Source organism: Mobula birostris, chromosome 20 (assembly GCF_030028105.1).
Source record: "Mobula birostris isolate sMobBir1 chromosome 20, sMobBir1.hap1, whole genome shotgun sequence".
Taxonomy (NCBI): Eukaryota; Metazoa; Chordata; class Chondrichthyes; order Myliobatiformes; family Myliobatidae; genus Mobula; species Mobula birostris.
The window spans coordinates 39772901-39796851 of record NC_092389.1 but is presented as its reverse complement, the minus strand read 5'-3'; the positions used below and the strand labels follow the sequence as shown (position 1 = coordinate 39796851).

Here is a 23951-nt window from a genome sequence, read left to right as displayed (position 1 = left end):
GAGAATGCAGAACAAAGTGCAACACCTACAGACAGAAAATGCAGTGCAGGTAAATAAGATCATAACTAGGTAGATTTTATCATACCAGGAAACCATTCAATAGTCTTATCATTTTTCATTCAGAAGTGCATTTCATAGGGGCATTTTCTTATCTTAAATAATTCAGGAAACCAACAATGTCTCTTAATAAACTAGGTATAGGCAGTGAGGAATAGAGTGCATTCCTTGGAACGTCCCTTGTAGTGAACTGATATTACGACTGAGCACCAGCTGAATGCATAATTTGAGTTAATTTTAACAAAGGCTTCACTGTTGCACTGTGAAGCTACTGTAGTACTTGTGGTTTACTTGGTGTCATCTATATGCTCCATTTGTCTGAGACATTTAGCCAACAGTGAATCATCATTCACATCTTTAGAGTAGAAATATGAACAACATAAGATTAAAGGCGACATAGGTTCACTTAGACAAACATGTAAAGAATTTTCCATCAGGGGCTTTTTAATGAATCATGCCCTCTTGTAGATTTCTTCACACCAGAAAGACCACTGCGGTCACAGAGACTGGTGAGTGGGGTAGGCAAAGGAAGCACACAATACAGCATCCTTTTTTTCAGAAAATGTCAAAGCATTGAATGTAACATTTCTTCCTCCATGCCTCTTTAAGGTTCCACTATCTGAGGGGGTTGGTCACAACTTGCACACTGGTCACATTAAAATCTTTCCACACATGATTTACGTCTAACACTCAGGCGACTATAAAAACCTCTCTCAATTTTCATTTCCTCTCACCAGACTGCAAAATCTGTACTTTGTCAAAATGGAACTTCTGCAATTTTCTGTGAATTTGTTTCTCCATATAAACTTGGGAAAGCCCAAATTGTGAATTCCCAAGTAACAGTTGGAGAAACCTGACTCTTCTTGCACTATTTGTAGATATAAACCATACCAATGGACACAATGCCATTCAAAAAGATGGTTGATCTTGGGCCTCAAGCTCAATCCCCAAGTCTTCCAATTCCTTTAATTCCCAAAAATATATGCCAAAACTGAGGATCCAAAGTCCTAGAAGGTAATTAATTCCAAAGTTTTTCAATTGTCTTCATCAAAGAATTTCACCTTGTCTCAGTTCTAAATGACAAACATATAATGCAAAGGCTACACCTGTGAGCTCCAGACTCTACAGCGAGATGAAACAGCCTCTCAGAGAATGATATGTTGAACTATAAGCTCTCTCATAACTTGCATAAGTTTGTCAAGGATATTGAAACATCGAGAAAGGATGCAACTGCATTTTGTCTTGGATTTACGCAGTCAAAGATATTAAAATATTACCAATTGGTCAATATGTGACGGTTGTGGAACTGCATATAGCAAAAATTAATAGTTTTAGAGAATATTTTGATGTATTTTGGAAAAAAAAACAAACTTTTAGAAAAAAACACATTTAGCAATAGGGTGGAGCAGATTTCAGAACATTTGGAGTTACCCTAATGACAGAGTATCTTCAGTAACACCAACAATAAGTTGTTGGAAATTGCTAAGTGACCAAAACTCACTATGACAAATAACAAATCAATATAGAACTTCCTCAGTTCTGCAAGGAATGACATGGTGAGGCAATTCTACAATGAATGGCTAACTTTGATGCACAGAGAGGAATCCATAATAATATACGAGCAACAAAGGGAAATTCTCGTGAACCTTGGTAACTACTATACTAAATACAGAGGATAGATGAATAACAGGTCCAATAAAGTATTTTCTCAGAATTGAAGGACATATAAAAGTTGTCTTGTTTGGCAACTGTAGCTTTGGAGTATTCAGTAAGTAACATGGATTGTGGATTAGTTCTGAAGTCCTAAGTTCAACCTAAGATCTGGATGGACTATGGCTTCCAACAGCTTCTTAGCGGGATGGAACGATACAAAGGCCAATATGTCACTTTCTCCGTAGAGAATATATCATATATCAAAATTTATATCATATATCATATATCAAAATTTATATCATATATCATATATCAAAATTTGTTTCACCAAAAGTCACGCATTATCTCAGAACATGTACAATATCAAAGGAGGAAGAAGCTGAATATTAACAATCAAATCATGTACATTGTGATACATGCAGCTGAATTTTGCTGGTTTAACATGTTTGCACGCTTTTCTTCCATATTTCCAGCAAGCACTTACAGCCTGAAGTTGGAGAATATCACAGTCCTTGAGGGAAATCCAGCAGTTCTCAATTGTACAATGAATAAAAGTGAAGGCTCATTTATCGAGTGGAAAAATCCAAAGCAGCAAGTTCTCTACTTTAACAACATCAAAGGTGAGCACAAACACTGCAGTCAATATAAAACTCTACATTCACCAGATCTTCCAGTGTTCATTTCAATCAGTTACTGTCTTGCTCCATATGTGTGTGTGTGTGTGTGTGTGTGTGTGTGTGTTCAGGGGGGCGGTGTTGGGGAGGGGGAGGTGAGCCAGGAACAGAGGCAGAGAAAAGAAAAATCAAACCAATATTATTCTGTTAGAATAAAAAACTTCTACCATCTTGAAAGGTTTAAGTTGCATATTTAATTGGAAGCATGTCATTGGAAGCATGTCATATCATTCTTATTGTCATTTAACAAGCCGCTATAAGACTCATAAGACATAGGTGCCAAATTAGGTGCCAATTAGTCTGCTTCACCATTCAATCATGGGAATATGTTATAAAGATAATAATTAAGAAATTTCTTTTTCCAACAGCACTAAGGGATAACAGATACAAACTAGTTAATTTTTCAAGCTCACAGTTAATCATCACGCTACTCAAAACCACAGTGGATGATGACGGTGTATATAGCTGCTTGTATTATGATCACAAAATAGTAAAGAAGCAAGTGAAGCTGACTGTTTTAGGTATGTATACTGGTGAGATAAAACGTGACTACATACTTAATCATTGGTTGGAGGGATTAAACTCCATGCATTTATTTTTGTATATATCATGTTGTGTGACATTTAATTTGCATGGAAACATTTTCATATCTTCTCAGCTCCACCATTAACCCCCATTCTGAACATCACTAAGCAATCACCAAAGAGGAAGGTGATCAGTTGTATCACCACTGGAAGCAAGCCAAAGCCTGAAATAACATGGCTCCTGAACAACAGACTGGAGTTGCACGGTAAGAAATGTTTAAGCAATTAGAATTTGAATCCCTTTGTGATATGCAGTTGTTTTGCATATTTACATTAATTCTAACATCTTTGCAGTAGAAATGTAGAAGGTAGATTCCATCACAACATAATATCATGACTTTCCGTGGGCTTTGTTTAAAAAGAGCTTTCTGTGGGCTGAAATCTGTGCAGGAGCCAATAAAAAGAAAGGAGGTGTAAGCAGAGTGGCCAGTGTTAAAGTGGTCTGGCTTTGGCTCGACAGGCTCGGGCAAGGACAGCTAGAGGTTCTAAATAAGTAAGTTTCTTTTTCTGTGAGTATATAGCTAGTGCGCTGAGAATGGGTCTGGAGGTAATGTTATTTGTGTGAGACCTCCAGTCTCCGTGACAACTACATCTGCACAAAGTGCATCGAGCTACAGGTCCTTCAAGACCGTGTTCAGGAATTGAAGCTGCAGCTGGATGAGCTTCAGTTTATTCGGGAAAATGAGGAGGGGATAGATAGGAGCTACAGGGAGGTAGCCACCCCCAAGTTGTAGGACCATCAGGAGAGGGAGAGGGACTAGACAGTCAGAGTTCCCCTCTGGCCATTCTCCTCAATAATAAGTATACTGCTTTGTACACTGTTGCGGGGGGGGGGGGGAGGTGCGGGGTGACCTACCAGGGAAAGCTGCAGCGACCAGGTGTCTGGCATTAAGTCTGGTTCTGCGGCTCATACAGGAATTGGGGAGAAGAGGAGTGCAGTGGTGAAAGCGGATTCCCATAATTAGAGGAACACAAGATTCTGTGAACATATTAAAGAATCCCGATGGTATGTTGCCTCATCTATGCCAGGGTCAGGGATGTCTCAGAACAGGTCAACAGCATTCTAAAGGGGGAGGATGAACTGCAAGAAGTTGTGACACATATTGCTACCAACGACATAGGTAGGAGAAGGGAGGAGGTCCTGAAGAGAGAATTTAGGGAATTAGGCAGAAAACTAAAAATCTTTATGTTACGTCTCCAAATAAACGTGCAATGTGCAATCAGAGTAATTTATAATAATTTATAATAAATAGAACAGTCAATGTAATATAGAGTACACTCAAGTCAGCGTGAGTTCATCAGTGTGATGACCTGGTGGAAGAAGCTGTCCCAGAGCCAAGAAACAGCTGGAAACAGAGTGTCATGAGGCTGTGAGGAAGAACAGGCAGTTAGTTGATAGGGCAAAATTGCAGTCAATGGGATGTTAAAGTCTATCAGGGCTGAAATTGTAAAGGGTGGTGAATACAGGACATACAGTGTTATATTTGAATGCAAGCAGTATATGGAATAAGATAAATGACCTTGTGGTGCAGTTAGAGAATAGCAGGTATGATGTTGAGGGCATCCCTGAGTTGTGGCTGAGAGATCGTAGTGGGAGCTTAACGCTCAAGGATACACATTGTATCAGAAGGACAAGTAGGTAGGCAGAGAACACAGGGTAGCTCTATTGATAAAAAAATGAAATCAAAGGCTTAGAAGAAGGTGACAGAGGATCAGAAGATGTAGTATCCTTGTGGATAGAGTTAAGAAACTGCAAAGGTAAAAAGACCCTGATGGGATATAGGCCTCCCAACAGTAGCCAGAATGTGGGCTATAAATTATAATGGGAGACAGCAAAGACATGTAAAAAGGGCAATGTTACAATAATCGTGGTGGATTTCAATATGCAGGTAGTTGAGGAAAATCTGACTGGTGCTGAATGCCAGAGAGGGAATTTGTAGAATACCTATTAGATGGCTATTTCGAACAGTTTGTGGTTGAGCCCACTGAGGGAACAGCATTCTGGATTGGGTGCAATCTAATGATCCAAATATGATTAGGAAGCTTAAGGTAAAGGAACCCTAAGGAGGCAGTAATCATAATATAATTCACTCTACAGATTGAGAAGATAAAATCAAAAGTATTGATGCAAAGGTAATTACAGAGGCATGAGAGAGGAGCTGGCCAAAGCAGATTGGAAGGCGGCACTAACAGGGATGGCAGTGGAACAGTAATGGCTGTTGCTTATGTGAGCAATTGGGAAGACACAGGAAAGGTATATCCCAAAGATGAAGAAGTATTCTTAAAGGGAGGACAAGGCAACTGAGGCTCCCAAGGGAAATCCAAGACAGCATAACAGCAAAAAGAAAGGCATATAATAAGTAGCAAAAAGTAGTGGAAAGGTAGAGAATTGGGAAGCTTTTAAAAACCAACTGTAGGCAACTAAAAAAGCCGTAAAGAGAGAAAAGATGAAATATGAAGGTAAGCTAGGCAATAATACAAAAGAGGATACAAAAGGTTTTTTTCAGATATATAAGGAGTAAAAGAGAGACAAGAGTGTGCATCAGACCACTGGAAAATGATGGTGGAGAGGTAGCAATGAGAAACAAAGAATTGCAGACAAACTTACCAATTATTTTGCATCAGTCTTCACTGTGATAGACACTAGCCAAAAATGTGAGAGGGTCAGGGGGAAGAAGTAAAAGTCATTGTTATAACTAAGGAGAAGGTGCTTGGGAAGCTGAAAAGCCAAAAGGTAGATAAGTCACCTGGACCAAATGGACTACACCCCTGAATTCTGAAAAGGGTGGCTGAAGAGATTGTGGAGGCACAAGTAGTGATCTTTCAAGAATCACTAGATCCTGAATTGGTTCCTGAGGACTGGAAAGTTGCAAATGTCACTCCACTCTTTAAGAAGGGAGGGAAGCAGAAGAAAGGAAACTATAGGCCAGTGAGCCTGACTTTAGTGGCTGGAGGTGTTGGAGTGTCCAACACAAGGGTTGGTAATGAACAGTTTCATATTGGTTAACTTCATTTCAGTATGGAAACATCTTATTGCTCTCTTCTTTTACTAAAACTTATCTAACAACTCTCCTCTTTGAAAACACAGGACGTACAAAATATAAACCAGAAAATAAGGGTGCAAAGTTTACAACAATCAGTACATTGAAAATCAAATCTCATGAGAAGAATTTCAGAATTGACTGTGTGGTTCGACATGAAGCATTAATGAACAGAACCCTTAAAGCAACATTCAGATTTAATAACAACTGTAAGTAAATTTTCATCATCATAAATGAACAGAAATCTTAAAGCAACATTCAGATTCAATAATAATTATAAATAAATTTTCATCATCATAAATGCTTAAGCAGTTTGACAGAGAGATATGTTTTCAAGCGTTAGAGATCTACAATGAATACAAGCAGTAGCTGTCAATTATTTACTAAATATCAAATAAGGTTTAATAACTTTGATTTAAATTTTATTGTGCAAATCATTCCCACTTTTGTTTGCAACAGACAATTTCATTGGACCAACTGAATTGTACACAGAAACTGCAAATGGTGAGTTCTGATTTCAATCTCAGTTCTTCTTCCACTGGAACTAATCCATCCATCTTGGCAACAGTTCAAAGGTACATAACTGTGCATTCTGTTCAAAGTGCAGAGCCCACACTGAGCCTCAAAGACAGAGACTACCAGAGAGATGCAAGGAATACTTCAAGGCAATCTACTACCCTTCATGTTGAAAGATCTTATGCAAACTTTACAAAAACTCCACACATTCAATTTGGCCCCTTAAAGACCAAAGTGGACCTCTCTGTATGGAACCACAGAAGATGGGAGGGGTTCTCAAAGAATATTACTCCTCTGTAGGAGGAAGACAATGAAGATTTTAGAACCTGAGAAAGTTGATGAAGGTGCCTTGGGGATAGTCTACATTACAGTAGATGAGGTTCTGAATGTCTTAAAATTTGTGAAGGTAAACAAATCTCCAGCACCTGAGCAGGTATATCCAAAGATACTGTAGAGAAATTGTGGGAGTGCATAAGACCATAGACCATAAGACAAAGGAGCTGAATTAAGCTATTCAGCCCATCGAGTCTGCTCTGCCATTCCATCATGCTGATTTATGATCCCTCTCAACCACCATTCTCCTGTATTCTCCCCATAGCCGTTGACACCCTTACCTTTCAAGGTCCTATCAACCTCTTCTTTAAATATATCCAATGACTTGGCCTTCACAGCTGTTGGTGACAATGAATTCCACAGAATTATCACACTCTGGCTTATGAAATTCTTCCTCATCTCTGTTCTGAAGGGATGTCCTTCTATTTATGGCTGTGTCCTCTGGTCCTCAATTTCTCCTCTCCAGGACACAATCCTGGCTGAGAAAACTACAAGTCTGGAGGCTAGTCCCGGGCCATTATTTAAGAATATCCGTAAGGAAGAGACTGGGAACTACAGTGCAGTGAGCCGAACATCTGTGGTAGGTAGTTTGCAAGAGGAGATTCTGAAAGATAGGAGGTGTACACATTTGGAAAGACAGTGGTTGATGAGGGATTGTTGGCACAACTTTTTGGGTAGGCAGTTGACAGAGTCTATCTGGACTGAAATAAGGACATGGATAAGATTCCCCTATGGTAGGCTGCTACAGAAAGTTAGATCACATGCAAACCATGGAGAGTAACCCAACTGATAACAGAATTGCACTGACAATTTAAAGAAAAGCATGTCGTAGAATGTTGTAGAAAGATGAATGAGGATCAGACTTTCACTGTGAACAGCCGGGCCCTGGGGAATATTGTAGAAGAGTGATTGACAATCAGTCTGTCACTGTGAACAGTCAGGCCTGGGGAATATTGTAGAAAAGTGAATGAGGATTAGACTTTCACTGTGAACAGCCGGGCCTGGGGAATATTGTAGAAGAGTGAATGAGGATTAGACTTTCACTGTGAACAGTCGAGCCTGGGGAATATCTTCGAAGAACATTAGGATTGAAGAAAACATGGTTCCGTGAAGTGGTTTCACAGGTAGACAGTGTGATGCAGAAAGTTACTGGCATGCTGGTCTTCATCAGCAAGGCCATTGCATATCAAAAATCATCGGTAGGTCGAATTTGGAGTACTGTGTAATCACCCCACAATAGCAAAGATGTCATTCAGCTGCAGAGTATGCAGAGGATATTCAGTCCCTCGCTGTGTCCAAAGGGACTGAGTTATGCAGAGAAGTTGAGTAGACTGGAATTTTATTCTTTGGATCATAGCGGAAATCTAATAAAGATGTATAAACTCATGAGGGGTAGACAGAGTCAATGTGCACAGTCTTTTTCCAAGGCCAGGGATGTATAAACTCAAGAGGGAGAGATAGTGTCGATGTACACAATGTTTTTCCCAGGTCAGGAGTGTATAAACTCATAGGGGGAGAGATTTGGTCAATGGACACAGTCTTTTTCCCAGATCAGGGATGTATAAACTCATGTGGGGAGAGATTGGGTCAATGGACACAGTCTTGGGTGAATACGTAGGGTCACAGACAGGGTTTGGAAATCAAGCTCTGGAGAGCATTATTTTAAAGTGAGAGGGGAGAGATGTAATAGCGGCATATGGAATGACTGCCAGATGAAGTTGTTGAGGCTGTATATTTTCAACATTTAAAAAGCACTTGGTCAGGTACATAGATAGGAAAGGCTTAGCAGAATGTACAGAAAATGGGACTAGTTTTGATGAGAATCTTGTTCAGCATGATGTGTGAGCCAAAGGGCCTGTTTCCCCCTGAGTTTTGGAGACTGAATCAGTGAACATTTTCAAAGCCAGTTTGATGTTTTGAACTAGATTATAATGGGGACTAGACAGGAATGTTTAAATGACATCATAGCATTACTAAATGACAGAGCAGACTTTCAAGGCCATGTGACTCATCTTCTTCTGTATTAGGTTTCTTTCCTATGTCTACATTGCTCCACCTACTGGCTAAACATAAGCTAACAAATCTACAGAAAGAGTAAACCTGGATTAGTACCTGTGTATTAATGGCTTCAAGTTTTAAAAAAAACTCAACTTTATATCTTTTATCCAGAATCTTGTGTTCTGCCTATTGATTAATGAGTTACAGATCATCCATGAAAAGCGTATGCCTTCAGTCACTGACAAAAGCTATGTAATCTCCTCGTAACCTTTGTTGCTTTCATCTGCTTTTTCTTTGTCTTCCCATTTACTACCTCTTCAGCATCATCTTCCAGCAGTCCAATACCTACTCTCACCTCTCTTTTACTCTTTACATATCTGAAAAAACTTTAGGTATCCTTGTTTATTGGATATCTTATATTTATTTTTCATCTTTTATTGGAGAGCTTATATTCATTTTTTATCTCTTCTCTCCTTATGGTTTTTCATGGCTTTTTGTTGGTTCTTAATTCTCTAACTTCTTACTAATTTTCGCTATATTGTATGCACTCGTTTGCTTTTACAGTGTCTTTGTCTTCTGTTGTCTGCCACCTTGCTTCATCCTCCCTTTAGAATACTGCTTTATCTTTGGATTGTATTCATCCGGTGCCTTCGGAATTGCCCCCAGAAACTCCAACCATCGCTGTTCTGCCGTCATCCCTGCAAATGTCCCCTTCCAATCAACTTTGGCCAGCTCCTCTCTCATGCCTCCATAATTCCCTTTACTCCACTTTAATACTGGATTTTATCCTCTGCCTGATAGGTCTTCCCTCTCAGCGGTAATCAAAGCAGTATACTTGTTATTGAGGGTAATAGGCATAGGGAAACCCTGCACTGACTGCTTACTCCCTTTGCGTCACCCATTTACTATCTGAAGCCTGTACTCTGGTCTTACCACCTTGATAGAAGTCTCAGCTATGAGGCTTTCAGCTCCCGAATGGTCCAGTTTACATCCAGCTCCTGCTCCAGTCTCTTGACCTTGTCAGTCAGGAACTGAAGTTGTGTGCACTTTTTGCAGACGTAGTAATCAAGGAGACTGTTAGGTACCCTGAAATACCACATCTCACAGGAGCAGCATTCCACTGTCTGAACTACCATCATGCACACACTTGTTATACCTCTAACTTCTCAATATTAAGTTCTAGCATGCACCTGTTCTCTACCAAGTTTGTTGAGCCAAAGCCTGACCACTCTAACACTGGCCCATTCCAACAATAAACGCTTCCACAATGGCCACTCCACTTACACAGTGTGTGTTTTATTAGCCCTTACTAAATTGCTATTAACCCAAGAAATCTCCTGCTCTGCAGACAAGTCCCAAAAGGCACTACTCACGTGTTAAAACTGACATGTAAAGTCCACAAGGAACTACTTGGTCCATGATCTCCCGATCTGCTGCGTGCTCACTATTTTTCATTACCATGCAATTGAAAATTATAATATTAAATATGGTTGATTATATAAAATGATGCTGGTTTATAAGGTTTGGCAATAATCCTGAGAGCGTAAGCCACACTTATTAACAAGCAATTGATTTCATGACAAACGTCATACCCAAAATAATAAATTTGTAATATAAATCCTGACATTGTCATATGTGACTGAGAATATGCCTGCCCTAGACATCAACAAGTTAGACACAATAGGAGCAGTACAGTTTGTTATAGACAGGAGGGAGAAACCCTGGGAATTCTCATCATTGACTCCATGAAATCCTATGTGGCGGTGTTAGGTATAAAAGTTGGAAAATCAAGTTACATCTATATAAAACTTTGGGTAGGCATCATTTGGAGCATTGGTTCAAATTCTGGTTTCCACATTACAGGCAGGATGTGGAGGCTTTGGAGAGGATACAGATGATCACCAGGATGTTGACTGCATTGTTGGAGACCTGATGGAAACATATAAAATTATGAGGGGCATGGACAGGGTATTTTGTTAATTTTTTGCCCCCAGGGTTGAAATATCAAATACTGGAGGTAAAAGATGGAAAGTTTAAAGGAGATACACGAGGCAAGTTTTTTTTTAAAAAAAAAGCACAGGGTGGTAGATGTCTGGAAAGTGCTGACAGGGGAAATGGTGGAAACACATACGATGGCCATGTTTAAGAGGCATATAAACAAGCAGGAAACGGAATTGATGCAGACCATATGCAGGAAGATGGGTGTAATTTTGATCGCCATCGTGGTTGGCACGAACACAATGTGTCAAAGGGCCTGTTCCTGTGCATACTGGTCTATGCAAATATTTTAGTTCCATGTTCTATATAACCTAGAGATATTGGTGTTCTACCCTGTCCTGGTCAGTAGAAATCCCTGATTCGATTATTGCTGTCAAAGGAACAGTGAACAGTGACAACCTGCACATTTTTCATCCTCTGTGTTTCTATAGTGTTAAAAATCTACTCAAGAAACTGGTGATCTCTCCTTTTGAAAGCAATCATAAGGAAGAAACCTGATTAGTGCAAAATTAATTTGTTATCAGTTTTTTGTCAGTATTGGTTCTGTTTGTGAAGCTCTATCATGAATGTGTTGATATAGTATTACTCCAACATGCATTCCCTACTGGCCTTGCAAGGCAATATTAGTGATAGTGATTGGCCCAATTCAAATCCCTCATAGTTTTCCATTTCCCTTCTTCCACTACCACACAGCGGACTCCATGGGTTATTTGCCTTACTGCCGTTCCTATTTCCTATCTCTTACTAAGTAGACATAATAATTATTATCATATGTGAAGCAGTAGAGCTCACATTAGTAACTTGTCCATTACAGGACAGAAATTTCAATACTGCACTCATCTCCTGTAGAAAAGCGCCTAAGAATAAACTGTCTGGCACAGAATCCACTTCTGATCAGCTGTTATTTAAACTGGGTTCAAGAGAATGATGAGATCAAAACTGAAAAAATCCTATGCCATAAATGGGAATAAGTACACAGATCTTAGTTTCATCAGCAGCACAGAAACTGGGCCAGGAAATCCAGCAGATTGGAGGGGTGTGTAGGGGAGGGATGATGTACTGACAAAGGAATGTGTTCAGGGGTAGAAAAACAGAATACTGGTACAATAGTGAATGGTTCAAGATGGCTGAGAGTAGAGAAGCAGAAAACAACAGTGGGATGAGGTGATACTTTGGATTCGTAAATTAAGAGGTTGTGATGGGCAGATTATCAACAAAACACTAATTTCATCATTGTTTTACAGTACTTGGAATTTCAAGTATTCACTGCTTTCTTCTCTAACCGCCATTGCCACTGTCTTTCTCTTTTAATGCCAAATGTTTTAATTTTTCTTCCTTCTTTTTCTTGTTCCCTACCATTTGTCTTAATGAGTCTAGCATGCAATCTCTACTTGGCTTGGCGGGCAACATGAAATGCTGTAAGCAGGCACTGCGCAGCAATGGTCTCCTGATGAAGGGTCACTGCCCAACACGTCGACTGTTTATTCCTTTCAATAGATGCTGCCTGACCTGCTTTGTTCCTCCAGCATTTCCTCTGTGCAAATGTGGAAAGTACTGACAAAGGGTCACAGATACGAAATGTTTCAAACATCTTTTCTTTTTTTCTCAACATGTTAGTATTTTTGATTTTCACTGCCACAGTGAACTGGCCACAGGGTGTAGATGTACGAGATACTCCTTATGGATCACGCATTTTCCTGTTTCTGTAAGCAACTACATTTCCTCCTAACAGAAAATTCTTTACAACATTAAAAATACTGAAAATAATCACATTTCAATGTCTCCGGCCCACCAGACACACTCTTATGCCACGTACCATTCCACTACTTTAATCTTACAATACCGTAAAACAGATCTTTCTTTTCTTTTTAAAACTTTTTATTAATTTTCCAAAATTATAAACAGAATAACAGTATTGATACAGAGAGATTGGAATAATCTTATTGTTGATAAACATGTACAAAAAAGACTTCAAATAATACAGGTGTAATAGACTTCCAAACTCTTCATATAGTTAATCATAGAGAAAAAAGAAATAAAAAGAAAAAAAATGCAAAGAGAAACCCCAAAAATAAAAAAAAGAGCTCAATACTAAACCCAAAAAGAAAGCAAACGGAACAAAACAAGGCTGGACCAATATCTTAAATCGAATACATTCAATAATGTTGTCAACTCCATTCCTCTATTCATATATAAGTTAATAAGAAGGATTCGGAAAAGGTCAAATTACATCATATGAAAATATTGAATAAATGGTTTCCAAGTCTCTTCAAATTTAACTGAAGGATCAAAACTGTCACTTCTAATTTTTTCTAAATTTAAACATGATATGATTTGAGAAAACCATTGAAATGTGGTACCGTAAAACAGATCTGATCATTTGAAACTGTCCCATTAATAATTAAAAATATGCTGATTAAATTACACAGGGAAAGTTCAGTTAAAGTAACAGCTAACAGATGATCCTGACTGAAATAAGAGATCAGGCGTACCTATTATCATCTCATCTCCCATGTCAAATGTTTGATGCTTTTTGATTTAAAAAAAATAATTAAAATGCAGAATGAATAGAGAGCCATGAAATATTTAAGAAATACAGAAACTGCTATCACCTTTGAAATGAAGTCAAAGCTGTACAGAGCCAAATCAGCCATGATGCCTCCCTGCAATAATCTTATCTGCCTGAATTAGGGCCGTGTTACTCTTCTCCTTTCTTATCCAAGTGTTCCTTAAAGTTGGTATAGCCGGGGGAGGTAATGGCGATAAGCTCCCACTACTTATTAAATGCTCCGAATGGTATATGTTTCAAATAGCCTCTGACAACCAAGTCCAGATCTTGGCTTATCTATTAAGTCCAGCAGAACCATTTCTACTGACAGGAGAAGGGGGAAAACCAGTTACTAGTGCCTTAAAACCAGTGACTTTGGGCAGATGGGACTTGTCAGCCATGGTTGGCAGCTCAGCAAGGAGAAGGAAAACTCCACTGCCTTATGGCTGTACCCACTCATGGGGAAGGCTTCAGGAGTAAACCCCAAGGGAAAATCTGGAGCCGGAATCCCTAAGGCAGACCTGCAATGAGTTCAATGCTGACTGGCAACTCTTGCAACATTGCTGGTGCCAAACTGTATCAGTCTCTGCCATTCTTTTGGCATGGAGACGGGGAGCCTGCTATATGGGCAACAGCTTGCTCTCCATATTGTACTGCCCTGGCTTGCATATCTAGACAGCTAGGATGCAACATCCATGGTCGACCCTGACCAACGGAGGCTTCGTCACCTGTCCAGGTACCTTTTAAACAATGTCATCACTTCTGCCTCTGCTATCTCCTCTGGCAGCTTATTGCATATAACCTACATCCTCTGGAGGTTATATGCAGAGGAATGCAGAGGAAATCCAGAGCAATACAAAGAAAATGCTGGAGGAGCTCAGCAGGTCAGCGAGCATCTATGGAAAAGAATAGACAGTCGACATTTCAGACTGACACCCATCATCAGAACTATGTGTTTTAATCAGAACGATGCATTTTAATCAGGACTATGCATTTTACTGAGGACTCTATGTGTGTTAATCAGAACTATGTGTTTTAATCAGGACTCTATGTGTTTTAATCAGGACAATGTGTTTTAATCAGGACTGTGTGTTTTAATCAGGACTACATGTGTTTTAATCAGGACTCTATGTGTTTTAATCAGGACTATGTATTTTAGTCAGGACTCCATGTGTTTTAATCAAGACTCTATGTGTTTTAATCAGAACGATGTGCTTTAATCAGAACTATGTAGTTTAATCAGAACTCTATGTGTTTTAATCAGGACTCTGTATTTTAATCAGAACTCTATGTGTTTTAATCAGGACTCTATGTGTTTTAATCAGGACTCTATGTGTTTTAATCAGAACTATGTATTTTAATCAGGACGCTATGTGTTTTAATCAGGACTACATGTGTTTTAATCAGGACAATGTGTTTTAATCAGGACTCTATGTGTTTTAGTCAGGACTCCATGTGTTTTAATCAGAACAATGTGTCTTAATCAGGACTCTATGTGTTTTAATCAGGACAATGTATTTTAATCAGGACTATGTGTTTTAATCAGAACTATGTATTTTGATCAGAACGATATGTTTTAATCAGGACGCCATATGTTTTAATCAGGACTCTGTGTTTTAATCAGAACGATGTGTTTTAATCAGGACTCTATGTGTTTTAATCAGAACTATGTGTTTCAATCAGGACTCTATGTGTTTTAATCAGAACTATGTGTTTTAATCAGGACTCTATGTGTTTTAATCAGAACTATGTGTTTTGATCAGAACGATGTGTTTTAATCAGGACTCTTATGTGTTTTAATCAGAACTCTGTGAGCGACTTGTTTCTACTGTGGAATTCCTAAGAGAATTATAATGTTTTTCTCAGTCAAAATGGAGTTTTCATATATAACTGTAAATTTGTAACCTTGTCTATAAGAGGAGGGTAAGGAAATTGGCAGTTTCTTCATTTACTTTAGCATTCAAAGGATATAATGAGACTGAAGGGAAATGTTGCTGAGATCATCGTAATTCCAGAATCTACATTTTCTCATGTATCCATTTGTATGTAAGCTAGCTGTAGGGAAGGATTATACATTTGCTGTGCATTTCTCAAATGACTTTCAACCAGTAGCAGGCTCAGCACCCTTCATGGAATGACCATTCACAAAAAATCAATAAAGCAGATTCATTCACTTGTAGGACATGAGAATAGAACAGTACAGCACATTACAGGCCCTTCAGCCCATAATGTTGTGGGAGCCTTCGATCAACCTAACCTTACATCGCCCTCCATTTATCTTTCATCTGTGGTGCCTATTTAAGTGATCTAAGGTCTACTGTATGATCAATTCAAATGCAGAAAAATGTATTTCTTTTACACTGATACATCTGCATGATATATACATACATAGAACATAGAATAGTACAGCACAGTACAGGCCCTTCGGCCCACAATGTTGTGCCGACCCTCAAACCCTGCCTCCCATATAACCCCCACCTTAAATTCCTCCATATACCTGTCTAGTAGTCTCTTAAATCTTCCTCCACCACTGACTCAGGCTGTGTATTCCACGCACCAACCACTCTCTGAGTAAAAAACCTTCCTCTGATATCCCCCTTGAACTTCCCACCCCTTACCTTAAAGCCATGTCCCCTTGTATTGCCCTGGGGAAGAGGCGCTGGCTATCCACTCTATCTATTCCTCTTAATATCTTGTATACCTCTATCATGTCTCCTCTCATCCTCCTTCTCTCCAAAGAGTAAAGCCCTAGCTCCCTTAATCTCTGATCATAATCCATACTCTCTAAACCAGGCAGCATCCTGGTAAATCTCCTCTGTACCCTTTCCAATGCTTCCACATCCTTCCTATAGTGAGGCGACCAGAACTGGACACAGTACTCCAAGTGTGGCCTAACCAGAGTTTTATACAGCTGCATCATTACCTCGCGACTCTTAAACTCTATCCCTCGACTTATGAAAGCTAACACCCCATAAGCTTTCTTAACTACCCTATCCACCTGTGAGGCAACTTTCAGGGATCTGTGGACATGTACCCCCAGATCCCTCTGCTCCTCCACACTACCAAGTATCCTGCCATTTACTTTGTACTCTGCCTTGGAGTTTGTCCTTCCAAAGTGTACCACCTCACACTTCTCTGGGTTGAACTCCATCTGCCACTTCTCAGCCCACTTCTGCATCCTATCAATATCTCTCTGCAATCCTTGACAATCCTCTACACTATCTACAACACCACTAACCTTTGTGTCGTCTGCAAACTTGCCAACCCACCCTTCTACCCTGACATCCAGGTCGTTAATAAAAATCACGAAACGTAGAGGTCCCAGAACAGATCCTTGTGGGACACCACTAGTCACAATCCTCCAATCTGAATGTACTCCCTCCACCACCACCCTCTGCCTTCTGCAGGCAAGCCAATTCTGAATCCACCTGGCCAAACTTCCCTGGATCCCATGCCTTCTGACTTTCTGAATAAGCCTACTGTGTGGAACCTTGTCAAATGCCTTACTAGAATCCATATAGATCACATCCACTGCACTACCCTCATCTATATGCCTGGTCACCTCCTCAAAGAATTCTCTCAGGCTTGTTAGACACCATCTGCCCTTCACAAAGCCATGCTGACTGTCCCTGATCAGACCATCATTCTCTAAATGCCCATAAAGAATCTTTTCCAACAGCTTTCCCACCACAGACGTAAGGCTCACTGGTCTATAATTACCCAGACTATCCCTACTATCTTTTTTGAACAAGGGGACAACATTCACCTCCCTCCAATCCTCCGGTACCATTCCCGTGAATAACGAGGACATGAAGATCCTCGCCAGAGGCTCAGCAATCTCTTCCCTCACCTCGTTGAGCAGCCTGGGGAATATTCCGTCAGGCCCCGGGGACTTATCCATCCTAATGTATTTTAATAACTCCAGCACCTCCTCTGCCTTAATGTCAACATGCTCCAGAACATCAACCTCACTCATATTGTCCTCACCATCATCAAGTTCCCTCTCATTGGTGAATACCGAAGAGAAGTATTCATTAAGGACCTCGCTCACTTCCACAGCCTCCAGGCACATCTTCCCACCTTTATCTCTAATCGGTCCTACCTTCACTCCTGTCATCCTTTTGTTCTTCACATAATTGAAGAATGCCTTGGGGTTTTCCTTTACCCTACTCGCCAAGGCCTTCTCATGCCCCCTTCTTGCTCTTCTCAGCCCCTTCTTAAGCTCCTTTCTTGTTTCCCTATATTTCTCAATAGACCCATCTGATCCTTGCTTCATAAACCTCATGTATGCTGCCTTCTTCCACCTGACTAGATTTTCCACCTCACTTGTCACCCATGGTTCCTTCACCCTACCATTCTTTATCTTCCTCACCGGGACAAATTTATCCCTAACATCCTGCACGAGATCTCTAAATATCGACCACATATCCATAGTACATTTCCATGCAAAGACATCATCCCAATTCACACCCACAAGTTCTAGCCTTATAGGCTCATAATTTGCCCTTCCTCAATTAAAAATTTTCCTGTCCTCTCTGATTCTATCCTTTTCCATGATAATACTGAAGGCCAGGGAGTGGTGGTCACTGTCCCCCAGATGCTCTCCCACTGAGAGATCTGTGACCTGAGCTGGTTCATTACCTAATACTAGATCTAGTATGGCACTCCCTCTAGTCGGCCTGCCAACATACTGTGACAGGAATCCGTCCTGGACACACTTAACAAACTCTGCCCCGTCCAAACCCTTGGAACTAATCAGGTGCCAATCAATATTAGGGAAGTTAAAGTCACCCATGATAACAACTCTGTTATTTTTGCACCTTTCCAAAATCTGCCTCCCAATCTGCTCCTTGGTATCTCTGCTGCTACCAGGAGGCTGATAGAATACTCCCAATAGAGTAACTGCTTCCTTCCTGTTCCTGACTTCCACTCATACTGACTCAAAAGAGAATCCTGCTACATTACCCACCCTTTCTGTAGCTGTAATAGTATCCCTGACCAGTAACGTCACCCCTCCTCCCCCTTCCCCCCCACCCCCATCCCTTTTAAAGCACTGAAATCCAGGAATATTGAGAATCCATTCCTGCCCTGGTGCCAGCCAAGTCTCTGTAATGGCCACTGCATCATAATTCCATGTATGTATCCAAGCTCTCAGTTCATCACCTTTGTCCCTGATGCTTCTTGCATTGAAGTACACACACTTTAGCCCTTATACCTTACTGCCTTTACACCCTTTATTCTGCTTCTCTTTCCTCAAAGCCTCTCTATATGTTAGATCTGGCTTTACTCCATGCACTTCTTTCACTGCTCTATCGCTCCAGATCCCATCCCCCTCGCAAATTAGTTTAAACCCTCCCGAATGCCACCCTTGAGGCCCTGTTCTTCAGCCTTCTGCCCAGTTCCCGAAACTCACACTTCAGGACCTCATCCCTCTTCCTGCCTAAGTTGTTGGTGCCAACATGTATCATGACTTCTGGTTGCTTTTCCTCTTGTACCAGAATGTCGTGCACCCGGTCAGAGACATCCCGGACCCTGGCACCCGGGAGGCAACAAACCATGCGGGTGTCCTTCTCACGTCCACAAAATCTCCTGTCTGCTCCCCTGACTATAGAGTCTCCAATGATGACAGCTCTCCTCTTCTCCGTCCCACCCTTCTGCACCACAGGGTCAGACTCAGTGCCGGAGGCCCTGCCACCGTGGCTCACACCTGATCGCCAGAATGCTTTGTCATAACATCCAACTGATGTTACATGTTCTGAATAAAGGTCATTGGTGTGAAGTAATAAGTTTTCACAGATCCTGTTCTCTTTCAGTTTCAGATTTCCAGAGTCTTGCAGCTTCTTGTTTTTCAGTGTGTATATAGAACCATTGCTGGGAAGAATTATTCATTTGAAAATATTAACAACTCTTTTTAGATTAACTTTGACAACTAGATTTTTGTTTTCTCCATAGTAAATGAGACAACAATGAATCCAAGCTCAACACCAAACACAGAGTTACCATTCACAAAAATTCAACAAAGCACCTTCCCGAATGAAACAGACTCATTCACTGGTGAGTTGCTAAACAGAAATGTTTTCTTTTTAAAATGTAAATCTATACCCAGAGTATATTTTATCATCTTTTTCTCTATCTTTTTCAGCAAATGACAGCAATCCCTTTAATACATATGAAACCAGCACCGAAAGAAATGGTATGTAAACATGACTTTCCTGTCAATACACTGGAGCATACAGTATGAATATAGTGCAGATTCAAAATGAAAGAGAAAAGTCAGAGGGGCAAGGGTTTTCTGTAAAAACAGGGTTTTCTGTGGGGAAAAATAATTTGCAACAGTAAAGGAAAGAAGAGTAAGATGGGATTGGATAAAATTCTCTGCATTGAAGCCAACATGGAGCATTCTCATAAAGAGCAGTGAATTTCTGAGAATCTCTGCTCTGGAGGGTTGTGGGGGAATAGATCTGTGAAGATATTTAAAAGATGAAGAAGAAAATGCTTTGAAAATAAATTTCCAGAATTGGGAGATAGGAAACCAGCAAGGATGAGGAATTGAGGCTTGGACAGGTCAGCCATTGTCACAGGACTGACTGCCATGTACCCCACGCTTTCTCCTAGTGCTTTGTATTACTGTGACTCAAGGGGTGAAATAACTCACACTGTGCCAATGTTTCAGGACTCTAGTCCCATAACTTAACCACTACAATGCTGTTTCCTTGTTAATTAGAAAGAAATTATTTCAAACTAATGGACACAAACCTGAACCACAAGATTAACCATCCTGAACTCCTTAACCATGTTGAATTTATAGATTCATAGAATTTATAGAATTTATAGAAATACTTCATTCAAATCTGCAGATAAGGGTCAACCAATCAGATAGCCCCTATTCAACTAATGCAATTCCAAGAAAAGTTTCCAGAAGCACACAAATGTAACCACTAAGGGACAGACTAAAGGACTGCATACACATACTGCGACCAATAAGAAACATACTACACAGTTACATGTGCATAAATAGTTATATAAAAAAGCTAGCAAACATAAATTGTAAAGCAATAGAGATAACGACAATTAAACAACCACAAGCACACAATAAAACTATGCAAAAAATCAAAGGACTTGTAGCCTGGTAGAGTTTAACCATGAACTTCAGACTAAGTTATAAACTGGTTTCTCAACATAATATGGTCTTTCCATTTATAGAACAATACTTGTGTACTGTTCCAAGTGTACATTAATCGGTAATTATTGTACTTCATTGCATTAAATCACGTATTTATTTTTCAGAAGGGACTGCGTTTAATTCTACATCTACCTGGAATGAAACAAATATTTCATCCATTGAAAATAAGAATTCAACTTCGACAGTAAAATGTCAAAACAATAATATCAGTAAGTTTCTCTAAACTAATTCCTAGGTCACAAAAGTCAAGTGCTGATTGGTGAAAATGGGAGTTGGGAGTTGGGGATTGGCATTAGGGGGAAGGGTGCTCAAAGAATTATGAAGTCTGGCCTTTCGAGGTTTGAGAGATCAGAAGGTTCGAGTCAAGACCAATGGGTATCAGGGATCAGGGATTGAAGAGTTACACCTTGGGCCTTGTTGGGTAGATTAAAAGATCAGGTGGTTTTCAGGGACAGGGTTGAATGATGGGAGAGTTGCGAGAGGATGCATGGCAAGGAAGAGAAACCCTAGGATCCTCTCTGAAATGTTCTTAAAGGACCATTGGTCCTGCCCATAGCTGCCACAGAAATTGTGTCAGGTGCACAGATGTGACTGACAAGGAGAAGTGCCCAGATTAATTTCTGAAGGAGTAAAACATCCGAGAAATGTTTGCTTTTTTTTCCAATTTGGATAAAGTCAACTTTCAGTTTCTTTGCACTGAACGAAAGCTTTATGCAATTGAATTTCTAAGCAAATATTTCATACCAACCAAGAAATGTGACCAAGGTTTTCCAATGTTATTGTCTGTTAGATTAGTTACTCTTGTGGGTAGCAATATAAAGAACAAATCAAAACAGAAACAAAGTTATTATTAACCTTGCTTCTATTTCCTACAGTGGAAAATGATGCCAAGTATGAGAAACAACACATGAAGAAGAATGGAGCCCTATTACTGATACTTGTAGCTTTCCTGATTTGTGGCTTGGTCATCGTCTTCCAGTTATTTGTGCTAAAATTATGGAAAGAGCATTTAAAGTGGAGAAAGCGTAAGTCAATTTCTTGTACACTTACTAACTTTTAAGATTCCCTGCTACCCTCATCATCAAATACGCACTGACTTTTTTTTTACTAAATTCAGAGTTATGCTTTTGGTTGCCCTCATCCGTTAGTCTTGCGAGACCATGGATCTGCGCCTGGAAAGTCTTCACTCTCCAGGGCACAGGCCTGGGCAAGGTTGTATGGAAGACCAGCAGCTGCCCATGCTGCAAGTCTCCCCTCTCCACGACACCAATGTTGTCCAAGGGAAGGGCATTAGGACCCATACAGCTTGGCACCGGTGTCGTCACAGAGCAATGTGTGATTAAGTGCCTTGCTCAAGGACACAACATGTTCCCTTGGCTGGGGCTCGAACTCACAACCTTCAGGTCACTAATCCAATGCCTTAACCACTTGGCCACTTGCCCACACTATAGGCACTATAACACTATAACTCAAAGACTCCACGTTAATATGGCTTTACCTCCCATCTTTGCATTCTTCAAATGAGACTTTGTTTGCGAAGGACAAATGGAGGGCTAAGCATCATTGGCGTAATGTTAGATTCCACGGTTACATTTTTTTTCATTTATTGCAGAAAAAGATGAATCTGACACCATTGGGGATAGTAACAGATCAAATAAGTCAAGTCATGAAGAAAATGGTCGAACAGAAAACAATAACCAAGGCAATTTTGGTAAGGCTGACAACATGATTTAGGAATTATTCCTATGTAAAATGAACTGGCTGTCCTGCTTCTGTTGATCAATTCTAAACTGGAACACCCATCAATACAATACAGATAGGGTTTTGAAAAATAAATATGAATAGTCTCTTTAAATCAAGAATTGAGAAACAAAGACAAGATTAAAAGGACAAAGTACTACCAGTGTAATAAATCAACACAGCGGTCAGCAGTTATTGAAGAAAAGCATGTGCCTAGAGCATAGAACAAAAGAGTACAGCACGGGGTCAGACCCACGGCCCACTACTTCAGCATCAAGCATAATGCCAACTTCAACTCTCTTCTGTCAGCACATAATCCATGCTCCTCCACTCCCTGCCTGTCTAGAAGCCTCTCGAATCATACCTGGTTCCACTATTAACCCTGGTAGTGTATTTCAGACACCTGTGTAAAAACTTTAAACTTTCCTCCTCTCTCTCTGAGGTAAAAATGGTGAATACTACTTATGTCCTCTAATTTTTGATATTTCTAGCTTTGGTCTGGCTATTTCCCCTATCTCTTCCTCTCATACTTTCATAAACTTCTTTCAGGTCTCTCCTCAACCGCCAAAGCTCCAGAGAACACAATCCAAGTCTTTCCAACATCTCCTTGTAATTAATCCCCTCTAACCCATACAGCATCCTGGTGAACCTCTTCTGCACCCTCTCCAAAGCCTCCACATTCTTCCTGTAATGGGATGGCCAGAAGTGCCTGTAATCATTGATTGTTTAAATTGTCTTCAAACAGTAATTGTATATTAAAGTGTACATCAGGATTATTACATACATTCCAAGAGATAACCCAGTATGCAGGTTAGTATTTATCTTATAAAGCTCGACTGCCCTGTAAGTTGCTAGCACATTGACAGTGCTACACCATTAGCCTCAAAAGTCCTTACTTCTCAGTTGATATTGATCATTTGCAGCAATTGTTCCAATGTTTACATCGTAGACAACTGTTAATAATCAACACTGCACCCTATGTAGGCGGTTTCCAACCTTCATTGGGTCACCGCCCCCTTGGCTCCCACTGCCCCCCTCCCTTTCCCATAACCATAAAGAGTTTTGAATTACGATGCTCAGTGAAAGAAAATAGAAACTGCAAATTCAAAGCAGTGGCAAATAATTGCAAAAAAATTCAAATCTATTTAAAGCTACAAATAAAATTATTTCTTTATTTAATTACAGTAAAAATAATTTTCATCACAATTTTAGAGCATTACTAGTCCAGCTATTCATTACTTCATTACATTTTCACCTTTCAATGAGATGGATGGGTTTGGTGCAGTGATGTCAGCTTCTCAACATCAGGCTGAGTTTCACTCAGATCCGCATGTTCAGCAATTTGCAGTCTGTTTCATTGATTTGAGAATGTTAGGTGACTGCACTGAAACCGCACTCTACTAAACATGATGTTGGAAAGGCGATAAAGAACATCTTGACATTTTTCCACAGTGGAGGATAGCAATCAGAGATGTCTTTCTGCAACCAAATGTCTTGATAGGATTGCTTTAACCTCAGCTTCAGCTCAAAGACATTTTATAGCGAGATCAGTTCTTCTTCCATCCTTCCTGTTAGTTCTTCATTACAAGTGTTCAGGAATGGATTTATTACCCAATCTGGAATTCG

At 40.0% G+C, this 23951-nt stretch overlaps 1 protein-coding gene across 4 annotated transcripts in view; it reads left to right on the top strand.

Annotated features, from left to right (window-relative positions):
• LOC140185145 (cytotoxic and regulatory T-cell molecule-like) overlaps nt 1-23951 on the top strand; it is a 33010-nt gene that overhangs the window by 5709 nt on the left and 3350 nt on the right. For 2 of the 4 annotated variants that reach the window (XM_072238521.1, XM_072238524.1), the window contains exons 2-11: nt 2184-2330; nt 2753-2905; nt 3043-3174; nt 6057-6218; nt 6469-6513; nt 19355-19456; nt 19545-19595; nt 20690-20794; nt 21461-21610; nt 22198-22296. In XM_072238521.1, coding sequence (XP_072094622.1) covers nt 2184-2330; nt 2753-2905; nt 3043-3174; nt 6057-6218; nt 6469-6513; nt 19355-19456; nt 19545-19595; nt 20690-20794; nt 21461-21610; nt 22198-22296 — 1146 coding nt within the window. The remainder of the gene's footprint in view (nt 1-2183; nt 2331-2752; nt 2906-3042; nt 3175-6056; nt 6219-6468; nt 6514-19354; nt 19457-19544; nt 19596-20689; nt 20795-21460; nt 21611-22197; nt 22297-23951) is intronic. The other 2 variants (XM_072238522.1, XM_072238523.1) reach the window with 2 other exon arrangements.